At 34.5% G+C, this 26,017-nt stretch overlaps 1 protein-coding gene and 1 non-coding gene across 2 annotated transcripts; both read left to right on the forward strand.

The window, feature by feature from the left end:
• Nucleotides 1-25,656, forward strand: LOC150079689 (uncharacterized). Its single transcript, XM_090383652.1, has 2 exons — nt 1-343; nt 22,341-25,656. The coding sequence occupies exon 2, from the start codon at nt 22,380-22,382 to the stop codon at nt 25,596-25,598; it is 3,219 nt and encodes a 1,072-aa protein (XP_090239778.1). The 5' UTR covers nt 1-343; nt 22,341-22,379; the 3' UTR covers nt 25,599-25,656.
• Nucleotides 15,558-15,629, forward strand: TRNAD-GUC (transfer RNA aspartic acid (anticodon GUC)). Its single transcript has one exon. It is a non-coding gene; the product is annotated as a tRNA-Asp (tRNA).
• Nucleotides 25,657-26,017: the final 361 nt, after the last annotated feature.

Consider the following 26,017-nt stretch of genomic DNA (forward strand, 5'->3'; position numbering starts at 1 on the left):
AGCGTCGAAGTCAAGGTCTTTGAACAGTGGGTACTTATCGATCACTCTCCCGATTTTCAGATCACTTTGACTTCAGGAGCTTAAATGCCTTTAAATATAGTCAGTGATTAGTCAGAGACGTTAGAAATCACTGGTCCATCATGAAACGTATTTGGAAGGAAGAAGACAGTGGGTACCTACATGCTGACAAAGTTATTTGCAAACTCATCCGGATGTAGGCCACATTTTTGAAATACTCACCAACGCAGGTGGTTGGTGCCTATCAGGATGAAAATTCGTTCGCAAGTTAAGGGGAGAAGTATCTATTTTCCCTCTCAGTTCCAATTATGCATGGCTGTTTCAAGTGAGTAGTTTTTACTTTTTTTTAAATTTAAATCACCTTTACGTTGTTTATTTAGTTTAAATATACATTTAAATAATTTATTTAAATACATATGTAATTTAAATGCTTATTTTCTGTACTTAGTTTAAAGTCAATACTCTTCTTTTAAGTACTTCTTTTTATAATTTTACAAGATTTATTTAAAATACAGACACAATTACAAATTTTTTCACTCTTAATTTTAGTCATCCGCCTTGTATTTATTTTATAGAAAATTAATTTCATTTATATTGATAAATTCAGTTAAACTTTTATTCTGTAGATAAATCGCAGATGCATTAGTTCATCCTCATATTAAACATTTTGATGTCAACAAATACCACTTAAGTTATCTAATGTTTATACTCTTTTTTTTTTTAGTTTAATTAGAAAAATAAATTAAATGAAATAATTCAGTCTTTTTTTTTTTTAAATTGTCATCATCTTTGAGATCACATGAATCTATGACCAACACCAATACTGCGTGCCATGCATGCATTCTTGTTTTTGTATTTTGCTCATGCGCATTCTGGCGTGCAAACACGCACGATTACTTAAGCCTAATGAAGGAAAATCATTCGAAACACAATCGTGTTCGTTTGGCCACAACTGGTTTTCGTAAACAAACTAGTTACCAATTATTCTGTTCCGCTTATCTGTGTTGAGTTAACGCACTTATAATTCTCCTCAATTCACTGCATCTCTTGGCTGTAAGCCACCCCATTATTATCAAAAATGATCCTTTTATGTAGTGAAATGTATAATCTACAGAGACGAAAATTCTGCAAACCTACTGACACGCTTTAACACGTAACTATTTTTAAAGAAGAAAAGCTATGTTAAAAAAAAACAAATTGAAATAAAAATTACAACATATATCTTTTAAAAATATAAATTAAAAAAATTAAAATAATCATACCGTATCTCCTTTACGAAAATAACGTAATACAGTAGAATGTTTCTTGTAAACTCTTTTAATTTCTATCTGATCATTACATGAAAGTGACGTTAGATGTCGCTGCTTCGTTATAAACACAAATTCTTGGAATATCCATTTAATTTAGAAAGGGCAAAAAAATCTGCATTTTAAAAGTCTGAACAGGAAATCCCGAGATAAGTGGAAGCTGCAGAATATTTTAAATAAAGCAGCGCTTAAAAATTATTACAAGCAAAAAAATAAACCTTAATTTTTTTTTTCAACCAAATAACAATGCTAGTTTTATCGGCAGATAGCAAAAAACCTGAAAGTGAAAATATTAATAGGGATTAATATTTTTGCACAACTCCGACAGACAGATATTCTTTCCTATTTCTTGGACTCAGAGAACTCAAGGCTCTACCCCGAATCATTAACGCGTGACTTGACAGAAGCTGTATAGTACAGAAGTTCTATATCATGACTCAAAGTGTCTTACGAAAGTCGGTCCAATTAAAGGCGTTTCTCGTAGTTACACCTCTTTTCAAGAAAGGGAAGTTTTTAGATATAATCTGTGATTATGTCTGTCTTTTGGCATCCGAATATCATATTTCTCCAAGAGTTACCAACTTCTTTCAATAGATGTTTCAATAGATAAGAAACGTAAGCTCTTTTGGACTTAAGCTGTTAATTGTTCCACGAAATAAGAACACATGTTTAAGTTGCTTTCATCGTATTTTATGAATCGGTTAGTAACTTTTGGTGAAGAAACTGTAATCATCCATTTATTAAAGTATCACCTAAATTCTTGTTGTTTCAAGATGCCATATGAAGCGATCTCCAGAATCCTTTCTGAATGTGTCAAGTTATTTGGTAATGTCCGCAATATTCGTCCGTGTAGCACCTAAAATCATCTCTCGTACCACACTCTGGGAAACACTGATCTAAACAGTTCTTGAATATGTTTGTTCAATATTGGTCTCGAGATTTTAATCTACAAAGATAAATTATATATCATTCGAAAAGCCTCAACCAGAAATCGAGTTTATGGTATCAAATAGAATTTACTTAGTTAATATTTAAGTATGAAATTAAGTAATTAATACGCTTGCGCAAATGACTAACTGACGTTTCATATATCGTGACAAGGCCACTGCAAGTTGTGATGTCACAATATTATAAGTATGTTGGCAAGGGTTGAGCCAGTAGCGTAAATGGGTAAGAGTGGATGTGTATTATTTCTTGTAAACGTGATCAAATCCAGACATAGGCTTTTTTTCTCCCTAACTATTCCTTGGTTCTTTTGAGGGAAAAATTGAAAAAAAAGTGATATAAATGAGAGATATAAATAATTAAAAAAGTATGTCAGCATGTAAACTGGAGCCCCGTTTTGACCTTTATAACCAACCTCCATGACATTCTTTTTTTTATTTTTGTTAGCGCATCGGCTTCTGTGGCCATAATGCACCTCCCAAAGTTTTTGCATTTACTCTGATCCAAGCCCGAGGCGGGATTCGAACCAGCGACCTTTGGGTTGCCAGGCAGGCACTATACCCACCCGGCACCGTGACATTCTGCCATCCACTTCAATCACAATTATCACAGACAAGGCAGACTGAGATCTTCATCAAGGAAAGTCCACACTAAAAATATTGTCTATCAAGTATTCTAGCGAAAGATGCTAATAACCATACTAAAGAAAAATTCAAACATTGTACATCTTTCATTTGCTATTAAATATTTTTGAAAATTTAACTTTAGTGAAAGATATTTGAGAATGTGTGCTGGTCAATGTTAGGATTTAGTATAGTTATAAGTTTAGTATTCTTTTAATTAAAAAAAATCTATATGCAAGGCAGTTCTATAGCTCTTACCTAAATACAAAAAGTTGTTACAGTTTAAACAAGAACCGCAGTGACATTAATTAGTGCATTTGCATCATTACTACATAGCTGAATTTTTTAGACAAACCGCAGTTTGTCTAGAAAATTCATCTATGTAATAATGATGCAAATGTACTAACTAATGTCATAGTTTGAATTTTACATCGTAGAAATAGGCACAGTTTGGCCTTAGTAGCACAATGAAATTTGAATTTTTCTTTGAATTTTCTCTAGCTGTCAGTCACAACTACTCCCGAAAGAAATTTATTCCAGTTACTTACATCTCACTGTCTAAAGAAAAACTTTCTATAATTCAGATATTAGCGTCGATTGTTTCTTATAGGGTTTTTCTTTTCATATTTTTCAACAATTTCCTTACTTTAAGTAGTTGAGTACCTTCGAAGGGGTAGTATTTGTAGTGGCAAATGATGCAAGAAAGCAGCAGAAGCAAAAAAAAAAAATATATATATATATCCTGCCTTAAATATACAAATTCTGCCTTAAATTTATTCAAACTACCCATTTCCACCCCACCAGATGGAAGTTTATTCCAACAATTATTTGTGTGAAAGTAAATTTTCACACAGCTCTCTTGCAGCCATCTATTTTAAATTTATGTCTCCTCATGTGTGTATTGTCCGAGAAACGGTAAGGATGTCACTATATTACTAAGGGCATAGTATATTTTATCCTGTATTATACTTATGCTACAATAAAGAGGACCAAATTTTACAGAAGTAAATATACGAGACCAAGAGTCCGTGAACGCAAGAGGGCAAAAAGGATAAATTAGGACAGTTCATATTTATGGCTAAGTTCTCGGAAACAAAAATGATTTTGGAAATAAGAATTAGTCTGAATGTATATCAGAGGTTCTTAACTATGGAAGAAAAGAAGACCTCCTAAACTTTTCAAATTGAATCTTCTGCACATGCTCTTCAATAAAAAGACTGTTTTAAAGGTAACACTGATGTAGATTCTTTCTTTAATAAATCGATATACCTGTGCATCTACAAAATAGCAGCTATATAGATATAAGAATTTAAATATCTCAGAAACTTTGTAAATTAGAAACTTAGACTTCGTTATATGAGGTTATTCCATTCAAGGTACAATCCAGTGCTTATAATAATTAATATAATAACTATACGCGCTAGATTGCATCGTAAATAGTCGTAGGATGGACTTTTGCAATCACGCAATAAATGGCGAAAAAAACAGAAGAAAAAAAAAGATTGCCGAACACAGAACTGGTTTGTTAATTAATAGCAAGCCCATTTATAATTGAGGATATCACCTCTTGGAAACAGTAGGATGGGTCCACCCAAAATTGAGACCTTTGCCCTTGAATGTCGCCAGACATTTTTCTAGTGAAGGGAGGCAATTACGTTAGAAAGTGTCTATCTGTCAATAGTCTAACGAAAACAGTGAAGAAGTAATATAAACCAGGGAGGGAATACCCCCTCTTTCCTCTCCTTTACTTATCCGTTCTCCTAAAAAAAAAATTATAATAATAATAAAATAAAATATAAAAAAAACCCGCAAAATTCTGATGATGATACTGTAATTAATTTCCACTTTCCACGGTGTGCATCATCGTTGTGTGATTACATAGTGTGAACAATCGGATAACAACCTCTTGCATCTATGAATAATATGTTTCCAGTGATCAGTGACGATCGTAGGCAGCAACAAGACGGCAGTATTAATTAAACTCAATATTTATGACTAAACTAATGGATGTTTTTTTTTATCGGTTACATTTGGTGGAGAGTGATTAACCTCTTGAAAGGTAGTTAACATTCTAAGGGCTTGACCAGGTGGGTGGTTAATTTTTCAATAAGCTCCGAAATGTGAAGTGCTCTTCCAAGAAGACGCAAAACAGGTATACGGTAATTAAAAAAACAGATCCGGCCACGTATATCCAAACTAATGTACAATAAAAATTATATGTGTCCTGATCGGGCAAAAATAAAGCAGCGTCTTCGATTCATTGATGGCTACTTTTTGGGGGTTTCCAGATGCTGCAATACCCATTATAAACTCGTCAGTTATGTAAACGGGTGGTGCGCTGTTTGGAGAAAAGGGTAACAACGTTCTTTCTTTCAACTGCGATTGAAAATATAAATAATCTTAGCAAATTTCTTAAAGGAAATACTGTTTTAACTGGGCCTGATACTTAGCTGAAATTCTTCTCGAGCGAGTCCCTTGTTGATAAACTGGCACTACACCCCTGGTTATAGGAAAGAAGTAATCAACCCCAAAGAGCACTATAAGCGGGATCCCTTTCTGGAGGCTATTTTTCAGTTTTGGGTATTGTCATGTTTATCATGTAGCATTTGATAGTACATGATAAATGCAGTATTTTATTTATTATTGAAGTAATAATAATATTGGTAATTAATTAAATTTATTGATGCCGTATTGAGCGAATAACGATAAATTAAAAAAAAAAAAAAGGAAAGAGAAAAAGTCGAATGAAAAGATAAACAGGTAGACACTGAGTTGGAAAGGGTGGCTATCTACCCTCTAAGGTAATGGTTAAACGTAAAATAAACATCGTCTGCACTGGAAACGGTTTCTATGAAGTAAACAAAACTACACGATTAATTAATGATTCCTAGAATTTAAGGATAAGATGATAGGGATCTAGGAATTCCTAGATCCCTATCATCCCTTTCTGAAAGCCAAAAATCAAGAGGGAGAATGGTTATATCCAGGTTTATTCCTTCTTGGGACCTTAAAAGAAAAGCGATACAAGCGGGAAAGATTTTAAACGGGAGCGTTAAAAATGAGTGGTACTTCATAGGTTTTCTTCTGGTTAGTAGTAGTAGTAGTAGCGGAAAATGATGCAAGAAAGCAGGCTTATATAGCATCAGCCAAAAAAAAAAAAAAAACCTACACCCTTCTCCCATGCATAACATTCAAGAATTCGTCTAGTTCTTTCTTGAATTTATTCAAATCATCCACTTCCACAACCACTGATGGAAGCCTGTTCCAAATATTAACTACTCGCTGGTTCATGGAACCAGAAGAAAAGAATGTTATAAGTGGGATTGCACTAAAGTGAGAATGTTATAGCGGGAGTGTACTGTATGTGTGTTTCTTTGAGAAATATGGATATCGTAAAAGTTGCTTATTTTAAATATGCATCAACCACATGTGAAGAAATGGAGACGTTTTATTTATTTTTTTTTTATTAAAATGTCCTCATTAAGCGTAAAGTTATGTTGGATCCATTGAGCAATCAGTTGAATAGAATTTTCGAGTATCTTGTGAATGGCTGCAGAAATCTTTAATTGCATACTTCGCATGATTCAGCCAAGCTTTTGAAACAAAACTATATACAGTACACAAATGTGGAATGGGGGTTCTGTTAAGTCAATCAGACAAAGAGATGACCACCGTATCTTTGATCAACTGGTTACTTACTCTGTATGAACGTGCATTTCGTTAGATGATAAGTAGTTGAATTTTTTGCTATGGGCGTTCTATGCAATCTGTGGCAATTTAAAGAAGAGCCGAACATAGCATGTACTTGGGGTGTAAAAAAAAGAGAGAGAGAAAAAAAATCAGTGACATATTTCAATGTTTCCAATTACAGCTTCTATAACTCGTTTCGCTGCTAGCTTTCCTACGAGTTTCTGGTGATTAGAACTATTAGTAACGCTTCTTGTTATGGAAATGTCCACTTACGCGGAAGTTGTCTGTGTGGTAGTAAACTATGATACAAGACCTTCTTTACCTACAGAGATTTAGTGACCTACCAGATATACAACATATCACCGATATTGCGTTAGTGTGTCCTCCTAAATATCTACATACAGCATTACCTCATTCATAACCCGAACTTACTGTGATTAAATAAACTTAGTGAGTTTATCTTACTGGAGCATAACCGACATATTAAATTATAAAACTATTCCAGCTAATTATTTAATCGCTTCGATTGCTTTGTATACCACCAAAATGTTAATTTTACGAAGATTTCCAACCAGTATGGCCAACCGTCCCGATATGCCCGGGAATTGCCCGATTTAGAACTTTAAAAAGTCCCTCTTCCCGATAATACCATCATTAATAAAAACTGTTAATTTATTAATTTTACGTATTTTTAATTAATTCTTATTGGAATCTAACGGACGTGTTAAAAATTAATTCTAATAACAAAAGAAAAATGAGAGAAGGTCTAAAGGCATTTTGTTCGTCACTAAGTAATGAAGAAAAGAAAGTGCGTGTTGATAAAAAAAATGGGGTGCAATTTTTCTCAAAATTTCCGGAGACAAATAATTTGTCTCAAATTGTAAGCATATTAAGCATTCCACATTCTATTAGAAAATTTAGAAGCCGAACTTATGGTGAAAGAAAACTATAACATGTCCTGTTCAGAATTTAAAATCTTTGGAAGGAGAAGAAATTTTAAAACTAGAGAAATCTAAATAAAAATGCAGTATATAAAGTAAAAGTAGTCTTCCTCGCTATTTTTAAAATAACTAGATTTATATAACAAAATTTATTTTAATTGTAATTTTATATTTTTCTTTTACTTTTTGAAGGAAAAAATGCTATATAACATTTTGTTTCAAGTTGTCCCCTTACCAATTTTCAAAATATGACCATCCTGTTTTCCAATCCATCTGAGCTATAATTCCATTCAAAAATTATAAAACAGAATTTAGTCAGTGACGTCATTAGAAGAATTTTCGGCCAATGTCAAAGATTTTTTTCAGAAATGCTAACTTTGTGTTTAACTTTAGAAATTTTAATGTACTGAAGGTTTTCTATTTTTTGCAATAGTTAATAATGCGTATTATGCACTTTTTTCTAGATACTGTTTAATCCACCTCTTCAGACTTCTTTCATGATAATTCCATATTTACATACCGCTTGAAACTGGAGAATTCTCAAACAACAGTTCAAGGTTCAAAGTAGATCGGGTTAGCTTAAACTCTTTTAGTGGAGGTTAAAAATGTACTGATAACCTTTGATATTCAGTCAGTGTCTACGGTATTAACATTATATATTGCAGTCTAGAAAATATGATAGCCACAAATAAATGAGTATGTTTAGTCTTCAAATAGTTTAATATTTTCAGTTAAGAGTGTTTATGTGTACACTCTTAAGTTATGCATATTTTTTTTCCTATAATTTTTTTCAGGTACACTCTTAATCTACGCTATTTTTTCATATCTAGTTTTTAAATTTAGTGGGCAGTATTTACGAATAAATCAGTGTTTGTTGATTCAATTATTATTATTATTATCATTCAAAATATTACTGCATTTGAAATGAACAAATAAAACCTGCCAATCACAAGGCAGTTCCGTGTGACGTAATCAAATGAGTGACTATTAAGTCGCTTATTAGAACCTGTGCACTTTCAAGTTTCGAAAATCATTTTTTATGGTAAAATGATTTTCGAAATAAATGTTTTCGTCTTAACGCAATTTATAGGAACGCATAACTCGAGGGAAGATACTTAGAGATAAGTGACTGATCATCCAGTAACTAGACATAGTGAGAAAGGAGATAACATTCGATAGCGAAGGAGGAGTCGATTCACGACTCGATACAGTAGTCACGATTCCTGAATGGAGGCGTGAACCTATGATTGAGAAACACGTTATTCCTCTAAAGAAACCAATTACAGCATACCCTCAACTTATTGCATTCTGCTAGAAGTAAACTTAAGGGCAATACGAGTGGCTTTATTTTATTTCCTTATATATTTTAAAATAAGTTCTTTTGAACTGCGTCACTATGTTAGCATCGAATCCTTTAAACATTCAGTGACTGCAGTCATTTGATTATTAATAACCCGAGTTCGAGGCGCCACTGCAATGTTCAGGCGCTACTTAGAAACCATTTAAGAGCACCTCTCAGTAGTGTTGTGGCTAAAGGAATCTTCACGCCATGGGTGCAGTTTAGGCCAGCGCTGCTGACCGTAACCCGAGTTAGACATTCAGTTAGATGATTTGATCATCTGAATCGACTCATTCACTCAATAGCTATCACTATTATTAGCTGTGTGGTACAAGAAAGCCTGAGGCTTATGCTGCACCAGCCAAAAAAAAAAAAAAAATTCCCGAGTTACCCTAAGAGAGAGAGAGAGAGAGAGAGTCAAAAGTAGAAAGGAATCACCAAGAAAGAGAAGAATGATGATATCCAGCTCAGAACCCTGGGTGTGCCAAGCCCAAACTCACCAGATGTGAGCCCCTGGGGGTCATATATCACCTACATTCAAAGGGATTTTAAGCAGAGATGAACAGTAAACCGAACTGAAGGCCGAGCAGAGAAGCATGCATGGAGGCAGCTAAAATAGAGGTGAAAGGTTCACAATTAAATAAAAGAAAGAAAGAAATTCTGTTTATACATCGTCACGGCTACCAAGTCGGAGAAGTTTACAATTAATCAGTTTGACAAAGAATACAGTCGTTAGTCATATTTAGCAGTCATGTGTGCCTGAACCACAGTCAATTGAAACGGCGTGCTATACTGCACTCGCACGCTTGACCACGCGGCTACTTCTGGCCGAAGAATTTCATTTATTTACTCATCTTCTATGACATATAATAAATAAAGAACAAGAAAAGGCGTTCAGTGATGGGACAGGATTTGATTGTGAAGGAGAGGAAATATTAAAATTAGATTTTCGAGTGCGAGGATAGTATGCAGAATGATTTAATGATTCTAGACCATTTACTTCGTTAATTATAAATCCACAGAGTAGGTGTGTAATGCTTCCAGTATTGCATCATAAATTCGTGTTTGCTTATTAAATAAAGTAATAGCAAAAGTCCAAGAAAGCAGAATTTTTTTAAAAAAGTCCTTGTTTATACTCCGACACGACCACTAGGTCAGAGGAGCTTACAATAAATCCTGAATACAATCGTTAATCGTATTTAGCGGTCACGGGCTTGAGTAACGGTCTATTCAAAGAGCGTGTGCTACTGTGCCCATTGTTTGACCATTCGGCTATGTCACGCTGAGTAAAAAACGTTACAATTCACAATGAAAACGAAATCGTTCCATTCCATAGTTCACAATATGATGGCGCATTGCTTAGATATCTTCACAATATGATGGCGCATTGCTTAGATATCTTCACAATATGATGGCGCATTGCTTAGATATCTTCACAATACAAGGGTCGATCTGTAAGTAATGCCTCTTTGGTCATAAAAGTAGGAAGACAGATACAAAGTTTAAATTTATATTATTTTTAAACGAACACTGGGAAGCAGTTATACATTATTCTATCTCTCCACCTTGTTTATCAATACATTGTTGCTAGTTCTTTCCAACTCACATTTGCATTGTGATGGACCCTACTGTTGATGCGAGTCTATCATCGTCTTTATCAGCTAGTCATTACCCAAAATAGTTTTCCTCTTCATGTTTCCAACTAGAGAAAAATCATATGGGGCCAAGTTTGAGCTATGTGCAGGTTGATGCAAAGCTCTTCACTGGGTCTGCAAGTTTGATCTGAGTCATATGGGCAGTGCGTGACTTGGCATTATCACTGTATAATGTGCTTTGCTGTCTTGTTAGAGATTTCCTTTTTTGTTTACTAGCCATACTAAGCTCACCAAATGTTTGGCAATATCTTATAGTATGACCTTTCTCTAAGAAATCAACTAAACTTGGGCCTTCTCTGTCCGAAAATACTGTGGCCATAATTTTTTTTGTCTAGCAATGATCTGGCAATTTGAGACAGACTATCGCTACTTGGCTGATCACAAATGTCAGTGACTCTTTTTAAAATGTGCAAGCCATGACGCCATCTTGCTTATATGAATAATGTATTCTTTTGGTATACTTTTTACAATTTTTCATGAATCCAATTGAATTTCTCCTGATTTGAAAAGGGAACTCTATCACCGATCGTTAGCGACATCACTTTGACTGTTCATAATTTCAGATCTATAATAGAAACTTTTATTTTATTGTTAAAATATCAATACTAGCAGTATATAAAGCTTCAGGATGCTAACTCAATTACGAAAACCTTATAACAATCATGTGTCCATCTTGTTAGCTGGGATAGCAAGATTAGGAGTTTCACATCCCCTCAGTATGTTTGCATAAGTTGGACACACACACACACACACACACACACACACAATTTTCTCCTGAGATTGAGTAACAACAGCCCCGATTGAAGAGACCTTTAGGAACTCCTCCAGTCATCGATAGAAACTGAACCTAAACCTCTCCAAATCAGTGATAAGTAGAGAAATATGGGTTCAAATCAGGAAGCGTTCTCATTATAGTCAAATTATAACTTACAAATACTGAATAAAACATAAGAAATAAAAAAAAATTAAAAAATCAGTGTACTTATATACTCGCTTCTAGCCTTCATTCATTATGATAATAAAAATTTCTATCCTTATTATTTTCCAGTAGTCAAATAATAGGAAAGTAACACATTTGAAGGTACCTTGCATACGAATGTTACACAATGAACACATGCACTATACCTGCCCCACTAGTTGAAAATTCTGTCCCCTTCCTTGGAGGAGTGTCACGGATACTGACATCTAGTTTATCATTAATCTTAGTAGTGAAGAGGAAGGAGGAAGGAGAATTCCTACCAATTTCACTTCTGTTTACGCTGCTGTTCTTGAAGACATTTATTTCAAATTTTGTTTGTAACATCCATGCCTTTTTTTTTTATTTTCCATCCCAGTAAACATCGTTTTAAAATTCACCTTACATGTTTCCTCACAGAAAGTAACCTTGGCAGAATTTTAAGTCTCCCTTTCTAACTGTCAATTAAAAGATGATATCTTACCTTCTGAAAATTCGTGTAACTGGAATCATCTCTTGTAACCGTAAGCAGTAAGTCTACAATGGTTCAAAAAGTATTTGAACACGTTCACCTACGTAAAGTCCACAGTAATAGTATAAACATAAATGCTGTACATGCATAATTTAAATACATACAGTATTTAAAACGGATTTTATTTTTAATAAAACTTGTCTCTCACATTTCTAAAATTCGATTTAACTCCCTCCCCCTTAGTAATGCTACTGGTCCCTGTGTACTTTGAATTAAAAGTGTTCGGATACTTTTTCGTTCTTTAAATATGCGTTGTTCTCAAAAATATTTTGATAATATAATAAATAACATTTATTAAAATGTTAAGTAATACAAACTTTGTCCTTGTAGCTGTATCTTAAATAAATTAATTGTCACGTTTATCTTGATATTTTTATATAATTATCTCGCAAAAAATAGAGCGTTCAATTTTTTTTTTTTTTTTTTGCCTACTGTATATTTGCCTATCAGCGTATTTTCCAAACTAATCAAAAAGAAAGAATGGTTCTACCGTAATCAGTAGTTACTGCTGACGAGTAAGAAACACTTGGTGTTATTAACTCCACCAAAAACAGTCATTTTTTGTTGTAGTTAATAACAACGTAACTTGTTTATTATTGTTATTAAAGATATAATGTTTAAAAAAAACGCTTGGAGGCGCTCAATCACCGCATGACAAATAGCAGGAAATTATTGTGGAAAACTGCTAATTTCCATTTTAATGCATATCGGCATGCTTTTTTATTGCATGAATATGGACGCATGCGTATATATGTCAGAAAGTTCAAGGTTACCTTGACAACGAGAGAGAGAGAGAGAGAGAGAGAAACCTTTTCCCGTTCGTGTATAATCGACGAGTGCGCATGCTATGAATACAGTGGCATTGTGCTGAGTGTTTTTGTGTACATGCGCGCTACCAACCGTTGAAGTGGATGGCTATTCTGCCTACTAATATGGCAACAGAATACCTTGATAAGTTCCTTTTGTAATCATTCTGGGAAAGAGTTAAATATCAAGGCTATTTTGTGCAATGAATGCAATTCAAATTTATGTCAAAGCGTCATTTCTTTATAATAAATTTGTCGGGGTGTTGTAGCTAGAGTACAAACATTTGAAAGTGAATATACGCTTATGTACTTTTTTTTTTCCTTTTTTTACGCCTGAGAAGATTTATATATTATTATAGATTATGTACACTCTATTAAGTACGTACAGGCAATTAACTTTGCAGTCTATTAGGCCATACTAGCAGATTGCCCTGCTACGCTGCAAAAAATGATCAGAAGACTAAATAAGAAAGTTCTGAAGTATGGAATGAAGATGAAAACAAATGCAATGATGATTGGTAAAAGGTCAACTCCCTTCCGAATTGAGATCGATTGAGCAAGAATAGAACAGGTCGATCACTTTCGGTATCTGGGGCAGTTATTTGCGCAGGGCATTTCATGTCAAACTGAGATTCAATCCAGAATTGCGGTGGCAAAACAGTCTTTCAAGAATAAACTGTCGATGATTACACAGAAGAAGATGTCGTAGGAAATTAGTAAGAAGATAATAATGACATATATCTGGTCGGTGGCACTATATGCAGCAGAGACATGGATTCTTACAAAGAGAGACAAAAAGAGACTTGACGCCTTCAATATGTGGTACTGGCGTAGGTGGAAAAAATTAAATGGACTGAAAGTGTCAAATGTGGATGTATTAAGACGTATCCAAGAACAAAGGAAAATTTTAGGTAGAATAAGATCAACTAAACTCAAATGGGTGGGCCACGTGATTCGACATGGTGGTTTGCTTCTGGATGCTATGGAGGGGACTGTGGGGGAAATCGCCTTAGGGGACGACCAAAAAATACCTTCATCGGGACTTTGCTGGGTGAAGCAGGACTTCGAAATTTTGAGGAACTGAAACAAACGGCACAGGAGAGACAAAGGTGGAGACAGCTCATCAGAGGAACTGACTAGTCACAAGACTAAATACTGATGATGATGATGATAGATTATGTTGTCAAGCTGGTTCTAAATTCATTATTAAGAAGTTTCAATGCCATTTTCATCATTTTTAAGATTTCTTTAATTAAAAAAATTCAATCTTTAAGTTAATTGCAAAAAATTATAAATTAATTTCTTTCTTTTGGTAGTTACATAACGGTTCTGTTAACTGAATTAAGTATTTCAAATTTAACGAAAAAGGCAACTTCAGCTATAGCTTATGTATAATATTAGAGAAATTTAGCTAAGATAAAATGACCGAAAGTGTTTATGATCCTTAATTTGTTAATTAAAAATATTTTCCTAATGAACTACAGTAATTCCTTTCATTTGAGGTATGGCGAATTCAATAAGAACACAAGGCAGGGGGTGCTTCTATTTTTGCTCAGTGTCAAACAAAAATAAAACGTAAAATGTATGAGGGGTGGTCAAAAAAGTATGAAAACAGGGAATATAAAATGCAAATGCATTAATAAATAAATAAATTAATTAAGAAATAAATATTACAGAATAGATTGTCTTAATGCCTTATAAAATAATATACAAAAAAAAATTGTATATGTCAATATCTCGTGCAGTTTCTAAAATTTAATTTTTTTTTTTTTTTTTTTTTGTTAGTAGATGGAAGAAAAATGAATATGCATCAAATCGAGCATCGTTCAGTAAGCAAATTTTTAACGAAAGAGAGCAGAAATGCTAAAGAAATCTATGAAGGAATGACTAGAGTGTTTGGGAAAGCATCACCAAGTCATGCTACTTTGCACGATGGTTGACAGAGTTCAAAAGAGGATGGGAGTCAGTTGAGGTCGATCCAAGGTTTGGTCGGCCATAAGCAATCATTTCTGAAATAATTGCCGTCAATAAAGAAAAAAAATAGAAAAACAGAAGAACTGAAGTGTACGAACTTGATAAAGTACTTATCATTTCCTGTCGAAGACTTTTAACAACAATGCACGAGGATGGGACTGTCCAAAGTTTGTGCAAAATAGGTTCCCAGAAACCTTTGTTTTGCTAATCTAGATAAATTTTATCCCGTTTGGTGACTGGTGATGAAAGTTGGCTGCATTTTTATGATCCTGAATCCAAATTAGAAAGCATGTAGTTGTTGCTTTCTAACTTGGATTTTGCGGTTGAAGATCTCCAACTCTGAAAAAAGTTTTGAACCCAAGCATCAACTGGAAAGTGTTGGCCTTAATTTTCTGGGACACAAAAGGACTGTTAATCTGATTTCCTTACACATAAATCAACAATAAAAGAGAAATATTATGCTAGCCTTATGCTAAAGTTAAAAGCTCCAATTCGGGGTTAAAGGGGAGAAGAAAGTTGGGGTTCATCGGCTTGTTTCTCCATGACAATGCACCCCTGAGCAAAGCTTTCGTTTCACAGGCTAAATTTCATGGGTGTGGATTTGAACTATTAAATTACTCCCGTGTAGCTCAGATCTGGCCCCAAGTGACTGTTGACTTGGTGCATTAGACGCTAATGCGCCATAAAATCATAAAACAACCAACCAACCCAAGAGACTGTTCCTTGTTCAGAAACTTCAAGTTTCATCCTCGTAGAGTTGGTTTTAAGCATATCCTCGGTAGTATAGTGGTTAGTATCCCCGCCTGTCACGCGGGAGACCGGGGTTCGATTCCCCGCCGGGGAGGGTTTTTTTTTTTTTTAAGGCACTCCTTAGCTGAGTGGTCAGGCGCGAGTGTACATAAGTACACATGCTTTGAGTGACCGGGGGTTCAACCCTGTGACTGCTAAATACGGTGCTGTGTCTTGTGTTATTTCGATCTTGTGAACTCCTCTGACCGCGTGGTCGTCCCGGAGTATAAACAGGAAATGTATTTATTTATTTTAAAGACAATGACCAGCTAAAAACAGCTGTGTAAGCCTGGTTTCATGCCCAACCTGAAGATTTTCTTTTTTTTTTTGAAAGATAATACATTGTAAAGAAAAATACATTGTAAAAAAAAAACAAAAACAAAAACAGTATTTTGTACCTATTTCTTTTATACTTCGTTCTCACAACTTTTTGCACCACTCGAATTTAATATTATAATTATAAAAGAAAAATATACAAAAAATAACCAATATCCGCATATCGTATACATCTATTATATACATTTTCAAACTATCCAATATACTAATTGAGGAAAAACTACACTGCTATTAAAAAGTTAAGAAACAACAAATGAGTGAATACATTTAAAAATAAAAATAGAACCAAATGTTCGCAATTTATGAAACAAAACAATTTGTGTCTGACCTCATAAGCAAAGTATGCACAACCTGTACAACATGCAAATTGGAGTAGGTGTGTGTTAGGCGCCAAAGCAACTAAGGCTACGAGGCGCCGGTATATTGTGTCGGTAATTGCGTGTATTCTTTCCAGTTTGGTGTACGACGAAAAACACGTAATTTCCGCCCAGGACCAACTGAATTCAACCACATTTGAATGCGAAAAAAAATAAATAAATAAAATACCTGACATCATTCGAATTCAGTTCCTTTCTAAGCGGTGTCAGAGAAGGTGATTATAACCTCTGTACTTCGTCTATATAGCTCGGACTTTCAAGATTGCGAAAATGTCAGAAAGACAAGACACTGTTTGGATGATTATTTGAGTTGGAGAGCACACGGTGGGGAATGAAGGTAAGACAAGGTCAATCGAAGCAGCCAGGTGGCCCTGACTCAGCATTGTAAGAAAACTGTGGAGAAGAGAAGTTCGGAAGACTTGTTATTGTGATTTATATAGGTATTAGCAGCTAAGACCATATTGTGCCTTGTGTAACTTGTCTGTACATGTGTTGACTGCCATCAAGTTTTTCTTTTATTTTAATTTATTTATTTAACCGGTACAATTATTCTAAACAAGTAAACATTCCAAATTCTCTATGTGGTGTCTTCAAGGGTCACTAGAGGGGAGCTGCATGCCAAATCTGACTTCTCTATGATGAGTGTTTTTGGAACGAAAAAAAAATATATATATATAATAATAATAATAATAAAATAAAAGAAACATTTATCGGGTAGCCGAAGTCTTTGAGGCCTGATCCTTGAAACTTTCATTAATTATTACGAATCAATTTGATTAGTTACTATGATGTGGTCACAAAGGAACGGGATGCAAAAAATAATTTTGATATCATATACTTGGATTTCAGGAAAGCTTTTCGATACTGTTGTGCATGGAAGACTAGTGTACAAATAGAAGGAGTATGGTATTAAGGGCAAGTTGCTACAATGGATAAAAGGATGGTTGAGTGGGAGAAGAGAGATAGTGGTAATCAATGGACGATGCTTTTCGTGCACGGACTAATGTTATTAGTGGAGTCCCCAGAGTTCGGTGATGGGCCCACTGTTGTTTTGTATATTTATCAATGATATTGATGAAGGTATATCAGGCTTAATGTCCTGATGATACAAAAGTCGATATCAAGTGGACCAATCTGATTCAACCTCTTCCTTCTAGAGTTTATATAAGTAAAGAAGTCTTTGCTGTTTTTATTAGCATTTTTTGCCATAGATTTCTCGTAATCTGCCTTAGTTTCTTAAAATTCTGATGGGATTCTTCCTCTTGCTCGGATTACGAATCTGAGGGGAGCATAAATTCAAATTGAGGAAAGACAGTTGTAGGATGTGTGGAAATTTGCCTTGAGCCAGCGGGTAGTTGATTGCTGAAACAAACTTCCATCTGTCGTTATGGAAGTTGATAACTTAAATAATTCAAGGAGCTGGACAAACTTTTAGAGGGTATGGATGTGTGAAATGGTTTTCTTTTTTGGTCGATGCTACATAAACTTACTTTCTTGCATCACATGCCCTACTACTACTGTTTTTCTAATATCAGGATTACCCAAACAAATAGTGAGAGTGCAAAAATAAGTTTGGAAAAACCCCATCATCTTTGACTAATTTTTTAATTTGCATTCACAAAAAAAAAAAAAAAACAATAACTATTTTTTATACATCTTTGCGTTGATCAATAGCCTGTGACTTCAGTCAGTGTACAAAACGTCCAACGAGGATCATTGTGCCGCTAGCACGTGCGGGATTTCCAAAGGGTCGACGTGTCTACACTGTCGTGATTGAAGTCATAAAAGAGAAACATCTAATGAGAACCATGTTTCTTTAGCGGCATCTTGAGTTCATATTTCGGGACATTCCCTTAACAACTGATTATTATCAGGATCAGGCATCCCTTTCTATGGCTGGGAAGACGTTGGCCGGAAACTAATAATTACATAACGGAACAGAGGAATGCATCTGATGAATAACAAATAATACCCTTTCTGAATGTAATCTAAAATCTATGTTCGGAATAATAATATTTTGACTTTTTTTTCAGGTTAGTGCATTTCATAATAGTAATTTAAAAAGCATGTCTCAACTTCAAACAGTTATTAGACATCTCCACTTTCAAAAAAGTTAATTACAACAAATTTACTTTATTTTGATAAATTTTATCTTTTGCGTAAAGCAATAGATAACAAAATACAATTTTGTAAAATAAATGTCCAAAGAAATGAAATCTGAAAGTGATAAATAACGTAATTGCCGTTAGCGAACTGTGACATGGTATTTCTGTAAACAGGAATTAAATAATGATGAAAATCCTCTCGACAACACAGATTACATTGAAAAATAAATGGTAGAATTTATGATAAGTTTTTCCTTCTTTGTGAAACCATTACTCTTATCAATCTGTATATCTTTGATGTATTAAATGTATACTATAAATCCCAGATTGTTCAACTCCAGACGCATAGTTCAGTTGGAGATGGGTCTTTCTTTGCCTAAATCGAATTTTTAAGTTATGAGCTGCACACTGGACCTTCTATTCTGATGCACAATTCGCTTTAAATTCTTCAGTTCTCATTCTTAAAGGTCTTGTTCTTGAAGTCCCGATTTTCTGCCGTATTTCTTTCTCTTGGATCTGCATTCTCCTTTCGTTGCTTTTGAGTTGGTTGCTTTCGTCACATCAGTGATTTCCTTTGTTTTCTCAATTGTGATTCCTGCTAAACATGCCCCAACAATAACACCTATCTGAAAATCGGGGAGATCACCTGTCTTCTCTCATGACCGGACCGAGTCCAGGAAAGCGTACAGTATTTATCTGATACCAAGGAACTTGTGATCATACCACGTGACAACTTATATTTGCATACCTTACTATCTAATTATCTATTGACACCAACTACAAAAGGTTTCTGATTATTTGCCCGGTGAATGTACATATTTTAAATGTAGTTTACTGTTCCAAATGTTATCTTTGATAACAGCATTAGACATATTCTTTATGGATTCTTATGAATTTGTAATACCAGTGCCATGGGTTAAATGGAACATCTAAGATAATCCTTGAAATTCCGTTTCCTTTGTATGAGGCAAAAGCAGAAATTCAAATGATAAAAAGAAACAGAAATGAATAGAATGGAGAAAATTTTATACATTTTAGAAGAATACACAGAATTTAAAATTTTTATGTTTACAAATATAAATTTATGACTGGGTGGAAATCATTTTAGACTTTACAATATGAATTCACAACTTTCTTCCATACAGGACTATCGGAAGAATTTTTTCAAGGCAATCTAGTACTTTGAAGGACACATCTTCGGCAGTAATGTCCAAGGATTTAAAAATATATAAAGGAAAGGATAGAGCAAAAAATTGGGGTCAGTATGTCAACGCCCTGGATCATGGCAACTAACATGCGCAAATTGTTTGCGTCACGCACGTTTTTCACCAAGCAGGATATCAGCTGGAAAATGTAATGCTAATGTCTGCTTCTTTTTAAATTATCTCAGTTTATAATCAGAAATTAGAAGTGATGCGTACTGTTTTGCCCTAATGATTAATATAGACATCTTTGGTATTAAAAGAAAGCAGATACCAACTGCTTATTGCAGCTTCTTTAGATTCTAAATTGGAAGACGATACAAGTATCGTCTTCCAATTTTGACAAAGATATCATTTTGTCAAAATGATATCTTTGTGTAAAAAAAATGGGACCAAGACTACTTCGGATAAGAGAAGTCTCGGATAATCGAAATCGATATTTTTTGGCAGTTTTTTTTTTTTTTTTTTTTTAACGGGGGTTGTAGATTCATTATATATAAGATCATGCATTAATAAAAACACCACGTTAGCATACAATGGCTTCAGGAAACGAATATTTAGGTCAATGAAACATTACGACAAAAAAAAAAAAAAAAAAAGGTAAAATAAACTATTATTTTTAATAACTACTATCGATAAGTGAAATTAAAAAAAAAAAAAAAAATAGTCAACAGCAGGGCCGTGCCAAGCCATTTTAGTGCCCGAGGTAAGAATTAAAAATTAAGCCCTCCCCTAAAATATATATATAAAATAAATCATTAAAAAAATATATCTTATTTAAAATACATTTCTGGTACACAAAAAAAGATTTTCTTCTTGCAAAAACAAGATGATAAACGAATTGGAATAATCAAAACATAAAATCGAAAACGTTGGCAATTATTTAATCTTTCCTTTGGCGCCCCTTTCAGCTTTTAACCTGAGGCAAGAGCCTCGTTCGCCTCACACTCGGCACGGCTCTGGTCAACAGTATTAGCACGAGGCAGTTTAGGTTTATCAGTCGTACTTTTTCACATCTCACTCCACTCTCTAGCACACATTCAGTTTCTGTGGATGCAACCTCCCTCCTACATATATTTCATGACACTTGCAGATTTTAAATGTTCGAATATGACGTTAACAACTTTCTTTTGGATTTCTAACCCTTCAGTGTTAGAATGTAATAAATTCATGAGTATTTGGAAATGCGTAAATTGACCGAAAATTAATAGAATGAAAGAAATACAATACCAACAGAATGAATAAAAAAATCAGTACAACTTACAAAACCTGCTTAGATATTCTGTACGATCATAACTTTCAGGAAACGATCAAGTTAAATTCAGGAAGGAACTATTTTAACGGAAATGGTAATTAACTCACTTCCGTTATTAAGTACAACTGAGCTGAAGTAGATCAACTTTTTCGTTTAAAAAACCGGCTCTTGTGTCTTAGAGCAGTGACTCTCAACCGTGGAGGCGCGCCCCACTGGGAAAAGGGCTAAGAAATTCTCAAGGGGAACATTTGTAATTTGAAAAAGCGTGTTCAATATCATAAAAATATTTTTATAATATTATTTCTTATGTTTTTAATCGGCAAGCCATAGAAATATCATAATCTGTGAGGCAGTAGTGTACTGCGCATAGCTTGTCTTGTTGTTGTTGGGTTTTAGAAACATCAGACATATTCCTCCGTGTATATTGTGTTCTGAGGTCAATTTTCTGTTTATTGGACGAAAATCCCGGGTTTCAGGACGAGAACAAACCATGTACCTTCGCCTGAGCCCGACTAACTCAGCCACGTTGTGTAAAGACCCATAAAATTCCTCACGTCATCGACGGTACTCGAACTCAGGTCTTTTCCACCCGGTGCAGAAGGGCTGCGATCCTACCATCAAAATGAAAGCTTTCGACTGAGCTTGGCGTATTTGTCAGATGTATTTGAAGTTTTGAACACGTTAAATCTGAAACTGCAAGGGACAAATACCACTATCATGGCTCATTTTGATGTATTGTAGTCATTTATAGCGAAAATCGAATTATGGATTGAGCGCGGTGGTGGTAGTGCTAAAAATGTTGCTTCATTTTCTCGATCTGATGAAACCTTCAAGCCAAGGTTCTTGAAATTATTTCCAAAAAAAAAAATAAAATCCCACAGAGGTGGACTCAGCCACATAGGGTCGTTTTCCAGGATTTTCTAAACGGAAGAGCTAAAGAAGTTAAAAGGAAGGGAACTAAAGCGGTGTCCAGGAGAATCATTAAGCATTAATCTTCTTATAGCAGTAAAAAAATCTAAATTATTTAATCTAATAGGGATTAGCTCCTATCGGGACCCGCCCCTGCATACTTCGATTAAAAGCTGTCCTGCACTGTAGAGGATAGCATCAGCTGAAATTTGCAGAACACCTAGAAACAAGGTCTCGCGAGGGAAGCTTGTTTGTAAAATTGTGACGTCCTTGTACATTTGAGTATAGTAATCCTAGGAATTATTTTACACTGTTGTCTCAGGGAGAAAATTTCCGTGCCATAGCTCTGCAGTCAACATATTTATTATGATAATAGAATAACAGCATTCTACACATATCCAATAGGCAATATACAATCACGGTATGCAAAATAATAGATACTTTAATTATTATTATTTACTTCTGTTGATTGCCACTGTCAATTAAGAGAGAGAAGTTTTACTTATTTTAAATTTGAATTACTGTTGCTATTGGTGTATCTTATAGAACTAATACATCTGTTTCCTTTATCTCTTTATACAGAACGATGTGAACTTCACATGTGAAGAAGCAGAAGCTAATATGGAGACTTTTCAATTGCTCAAAATAATATTTCTCCTTCTGTGGTTAGCAGCAATAACGAATGGAAATTGTCCTGAATTGCCTGATATTCCTTGCCTTTGCGATTCCCAGGGAAATTCATGGGAAATAAATTGTTTTACACCATCGACTTACGAAAGTACCTTAAGCATCTATTATAAAGCGGATAAACTAATCAAAGTCACTTGCAAGGATATTTATCCATACAAGCCATCGATGTTCCATGAGTTTGGTATTCGGTCAGCAGAAAGTGCACTCTTTAATTATTGTCCTCTGCCAAATTCTTTCGAAGAGCTCTTAGGTGACTTTCAAATTCATGTTTTGTATTTCCAAAATAACGTGAACAACAACTCGAAATTTGAATCTTCCTTATTTCATGGCCTGGAAGATACACTTCTAGATTTGAAACTAACGGATAATTCAATCGTTGAACTTCCCGAAGATATATTCCAGAATTTAACCCACATCGAAAAGTTAGACTTGAAAGGTAACTATCTTGTTACCTTACCAGAGAATCTCTTCAGCAATCTGGTGAATCTCACCCACCTTGATCTGAGTGCTAATCAACTAACGTTCTTACCAGAGAAAATCTTTCAGAATCTAGTACACCTTCAAGCCCTTTTCCTCTACAGGAATAACTTGGAGAAAATTTCAGAAAACACATTTCGCAACTTGGGCTTCTTAAATATTCTCGACCTTACAGAAAACCAGCTAAATGAAATACCTTTAAAACTCTTTCAAGGAGCACCAAACCTAGCTAAAGTACGTTTAAAAAATAATAAATTAACAGCCCTTCCTTCTGGAATCTTTTTGTCAAACAGTCAGCTAAAGTGTTTAGATATCAGTGAAAACAATTTTAACGAATCTCTACCGGAAGATGTATTTCGTGGCTTAGTAGAACTTGAAGAAATTTCCTTGAACTACTGCTATTTAACAAGCATACCGCCAAAGATATTTAGCTTTATTCCAAAGGTAAAACTTATCAAAATATGGAACAATAGTCTAATCAGCTTACCACCTGGTCTCTTAAGTAATAATTCCGAACTGAAAACCCTTCGTATGAGTTTTAATGACTTGACTTCAATTCCAGCAGATGCTTTTGTGAGTAACAAAAAGCTAGAGGAACTTTTCCTTGTAAAGAACAACCTCACAAATTTACCTGAAGGAATCTTTAGGAACAACGTACAGTTGAAAATTTTAAAACTCAGCTCTAATTTTATAGAACACGTCCACCGGCATTTGTTCAGCTACTTGAGTAATCTTGAAAAACTTGATCTTAGTAAAAATAAACTTACTTCCTTTGATTTAGGCTTCACTCGTAATATAAAGGAAATAGATCTATCAGGAAATAATCTCACTGAAATTCCTGATTTGAAATGGACTCAATATTTAAGTCTTGAGCTACTAAATTTGGAGAACAATATTATATCGGATGGTCTGATCCCGGTTACCTATTCTCACAATCAAACGAAACTACTTCTTGGCTTTAATAATATCACAACAGTAAATGTTGTCGATATATCATTTAATGATATGTTTGTGAACGAGTTACCTATCAAAGAATTGGAAGCGTATGGAAATCCAATGAAGGTGTACTTGAATAACAATTCTCTCTTTTGTGACTGTCGGTTATTGGAATTTTCGCAGTATTTGCGAAATACTAAAAAGTACACTAAGCAGATGGTACAATTTGTTCAAGCAAACGAACTTGTATGCAGTAATCCACCTGAGTTGGAAAGTAGGCTTATCATTTCTTTAACAGAGAAGGATTTCACTTGTCCTATTTTGGATACATGTCCTTATCCCTGTTTCTGTTACAGCAGGCCTTACGACAATACTGTAATCATTAACTGCAACGATCAGCAATTGATCAGCTTTCCAGACCAGTTACCCTTCCATACTAAGCTGATATTTAAATTTAAGAAGAACTACGTAGAATCACTGGCAGATTTAAACGGTCCTTTGTGGGCTAATCTTACAGAATTGTACTTAGATAGTAATTTAATTTCTAGTACTGATGATTGGACCAGCATTCCACCTGATCTCAAAAAGTTGTCGCTAAAAGGAAACCGACTGCGGCAATTATCAAAAGCTTTAATGGACTTTGTAAACATCAGTTCCAATGTATTGGTGGACCTTGCGGATAACCCTTGGGACTGTAATTGTTCTGCAATGCCATTCAAGCACTGGGTGACAGAAAATTATCAGAAGATTGGCGACCACACACAAGTTTACTGCGCTAGTTTAATTAAAATAGAGGAAACCATGACTCATAGTCTTGTAGATAGAGTTCCAGACGAAGTGATGTGTCCAATAGACAACACACCTTATCGCATCCAGCTTATATCCGTAACGACTGTATGTGTAATTCTTGCGTTGTTATTATTTGTAGTTTCTGTTCTGTATTACCGCAACAAACAGACAGTGATTGCATATGTGTACATACACTTCCATCATTTCTTTGTGTGCTTCTTTAACGAACAAGATCTGGATGAAGATAAAATTTTTGATGCTTTTGTGAGTTACAGCAGTGCCGACAGAGATGTTGCAATGTCGCTGTTAACCGAATTGGAAAGTAAAGAACCATCATTTCGTCTTTGTATTCACGAACGCGATTGGCTTCCTGGTAATCTCATTAGTTGGAGCATCGTTAACTCTGTGCAGAACAGTAAAAGAACCATTTTGATTCTCTCCAAAGACTTTTTGGAAAGCATGTGGTTTCAAGTGGAATTTCACACGGCCTACTACCAGATGCTTGAAGACAAAATCGACAGACTGATTGTTATTGTGAAGGGAGAATTGCCTCCAAAGGACACACTGGACAAAGACTTGCAGTTCTTATTGTCGACAAAAACTTATCTAGTGTGGGGTGAGAGGTGGTTCTGGGAAAAATTACGTTATGCTATGCCTCATAGGAAACAGACTGAGGAGAAATTAGCGCTACGAAATCGTCCAAATACCGAACTCTTAAAGACAGTAGAAAGCCAAATAGCTGTATATACGTGTGGAGATAAGAAAGATGAAAGTTCAGTTAGAAATACACAGAATAGAAATCCGTCCATGATAACTTGTGATAATCATAGCTCAACTAATAATAACAAATTACAAACTCTGGGAATTACTACAAAGCAAATTGAAAATTATAAAAGAGGGAGACTGATGATTGGAGACGGTAGTCTAATTTTATCAGCCCGTGTTTGAGATTGTAAAGGAAGAAATTTCCATCATTATGTAACCTGTACATAGCCATTTGTAAATATTCAACATGTTATTCAGTGTATTGTATAATGTATAGTCTTAAGAAATATGAAATAAATGTGTATAATTTTTTTTAAATGCTTATTTTTATGTGTTTAGAGGTAAAACCAAATATTTTAATTCTGATTGAAATGTGGTATCTATTGAAGAAGCAAATTCAACGTTAAAGTACCATTTGAAAATATTCGATGAGTTTATTGTAAAAATTATTAAATAATACGAATAAAAATAAATCTTAAAATAAAACATTAAAAATTTTAGTTTATTAAACCTAAACATGAACCAATGGTGGCACTCAGGTTATAGTAAAGGTTTCTTATGTAGTGAGACAGGATTCACAACTATGAAGCGGAATTTTTTAA

The sequence above is a fragment of the Mastigoproctus giganteus genome, chromosome 10 (assembly GCF_048544385.1).
Source record: "Mastigoproctus giganteus isolate SK-2022 chromosome 10, ASM4854438v1, whole genome shotgun sequence".
NCBI lineage: Eukaryota > Metazoa > Arthropoda > Arachnida > Uropygi > Thelyphonidae > Mastigoproctus > Mastigoproctus giganteus.

Coding starts and splice junctions, on each gene's coding strand:
- LOC150079689 (XM_090383652.1), top strand. CDS start 22,380: ATGGAGACTTTTCAATTGCTCAAAATAATATTTCTCCTTCTGTGGTTA.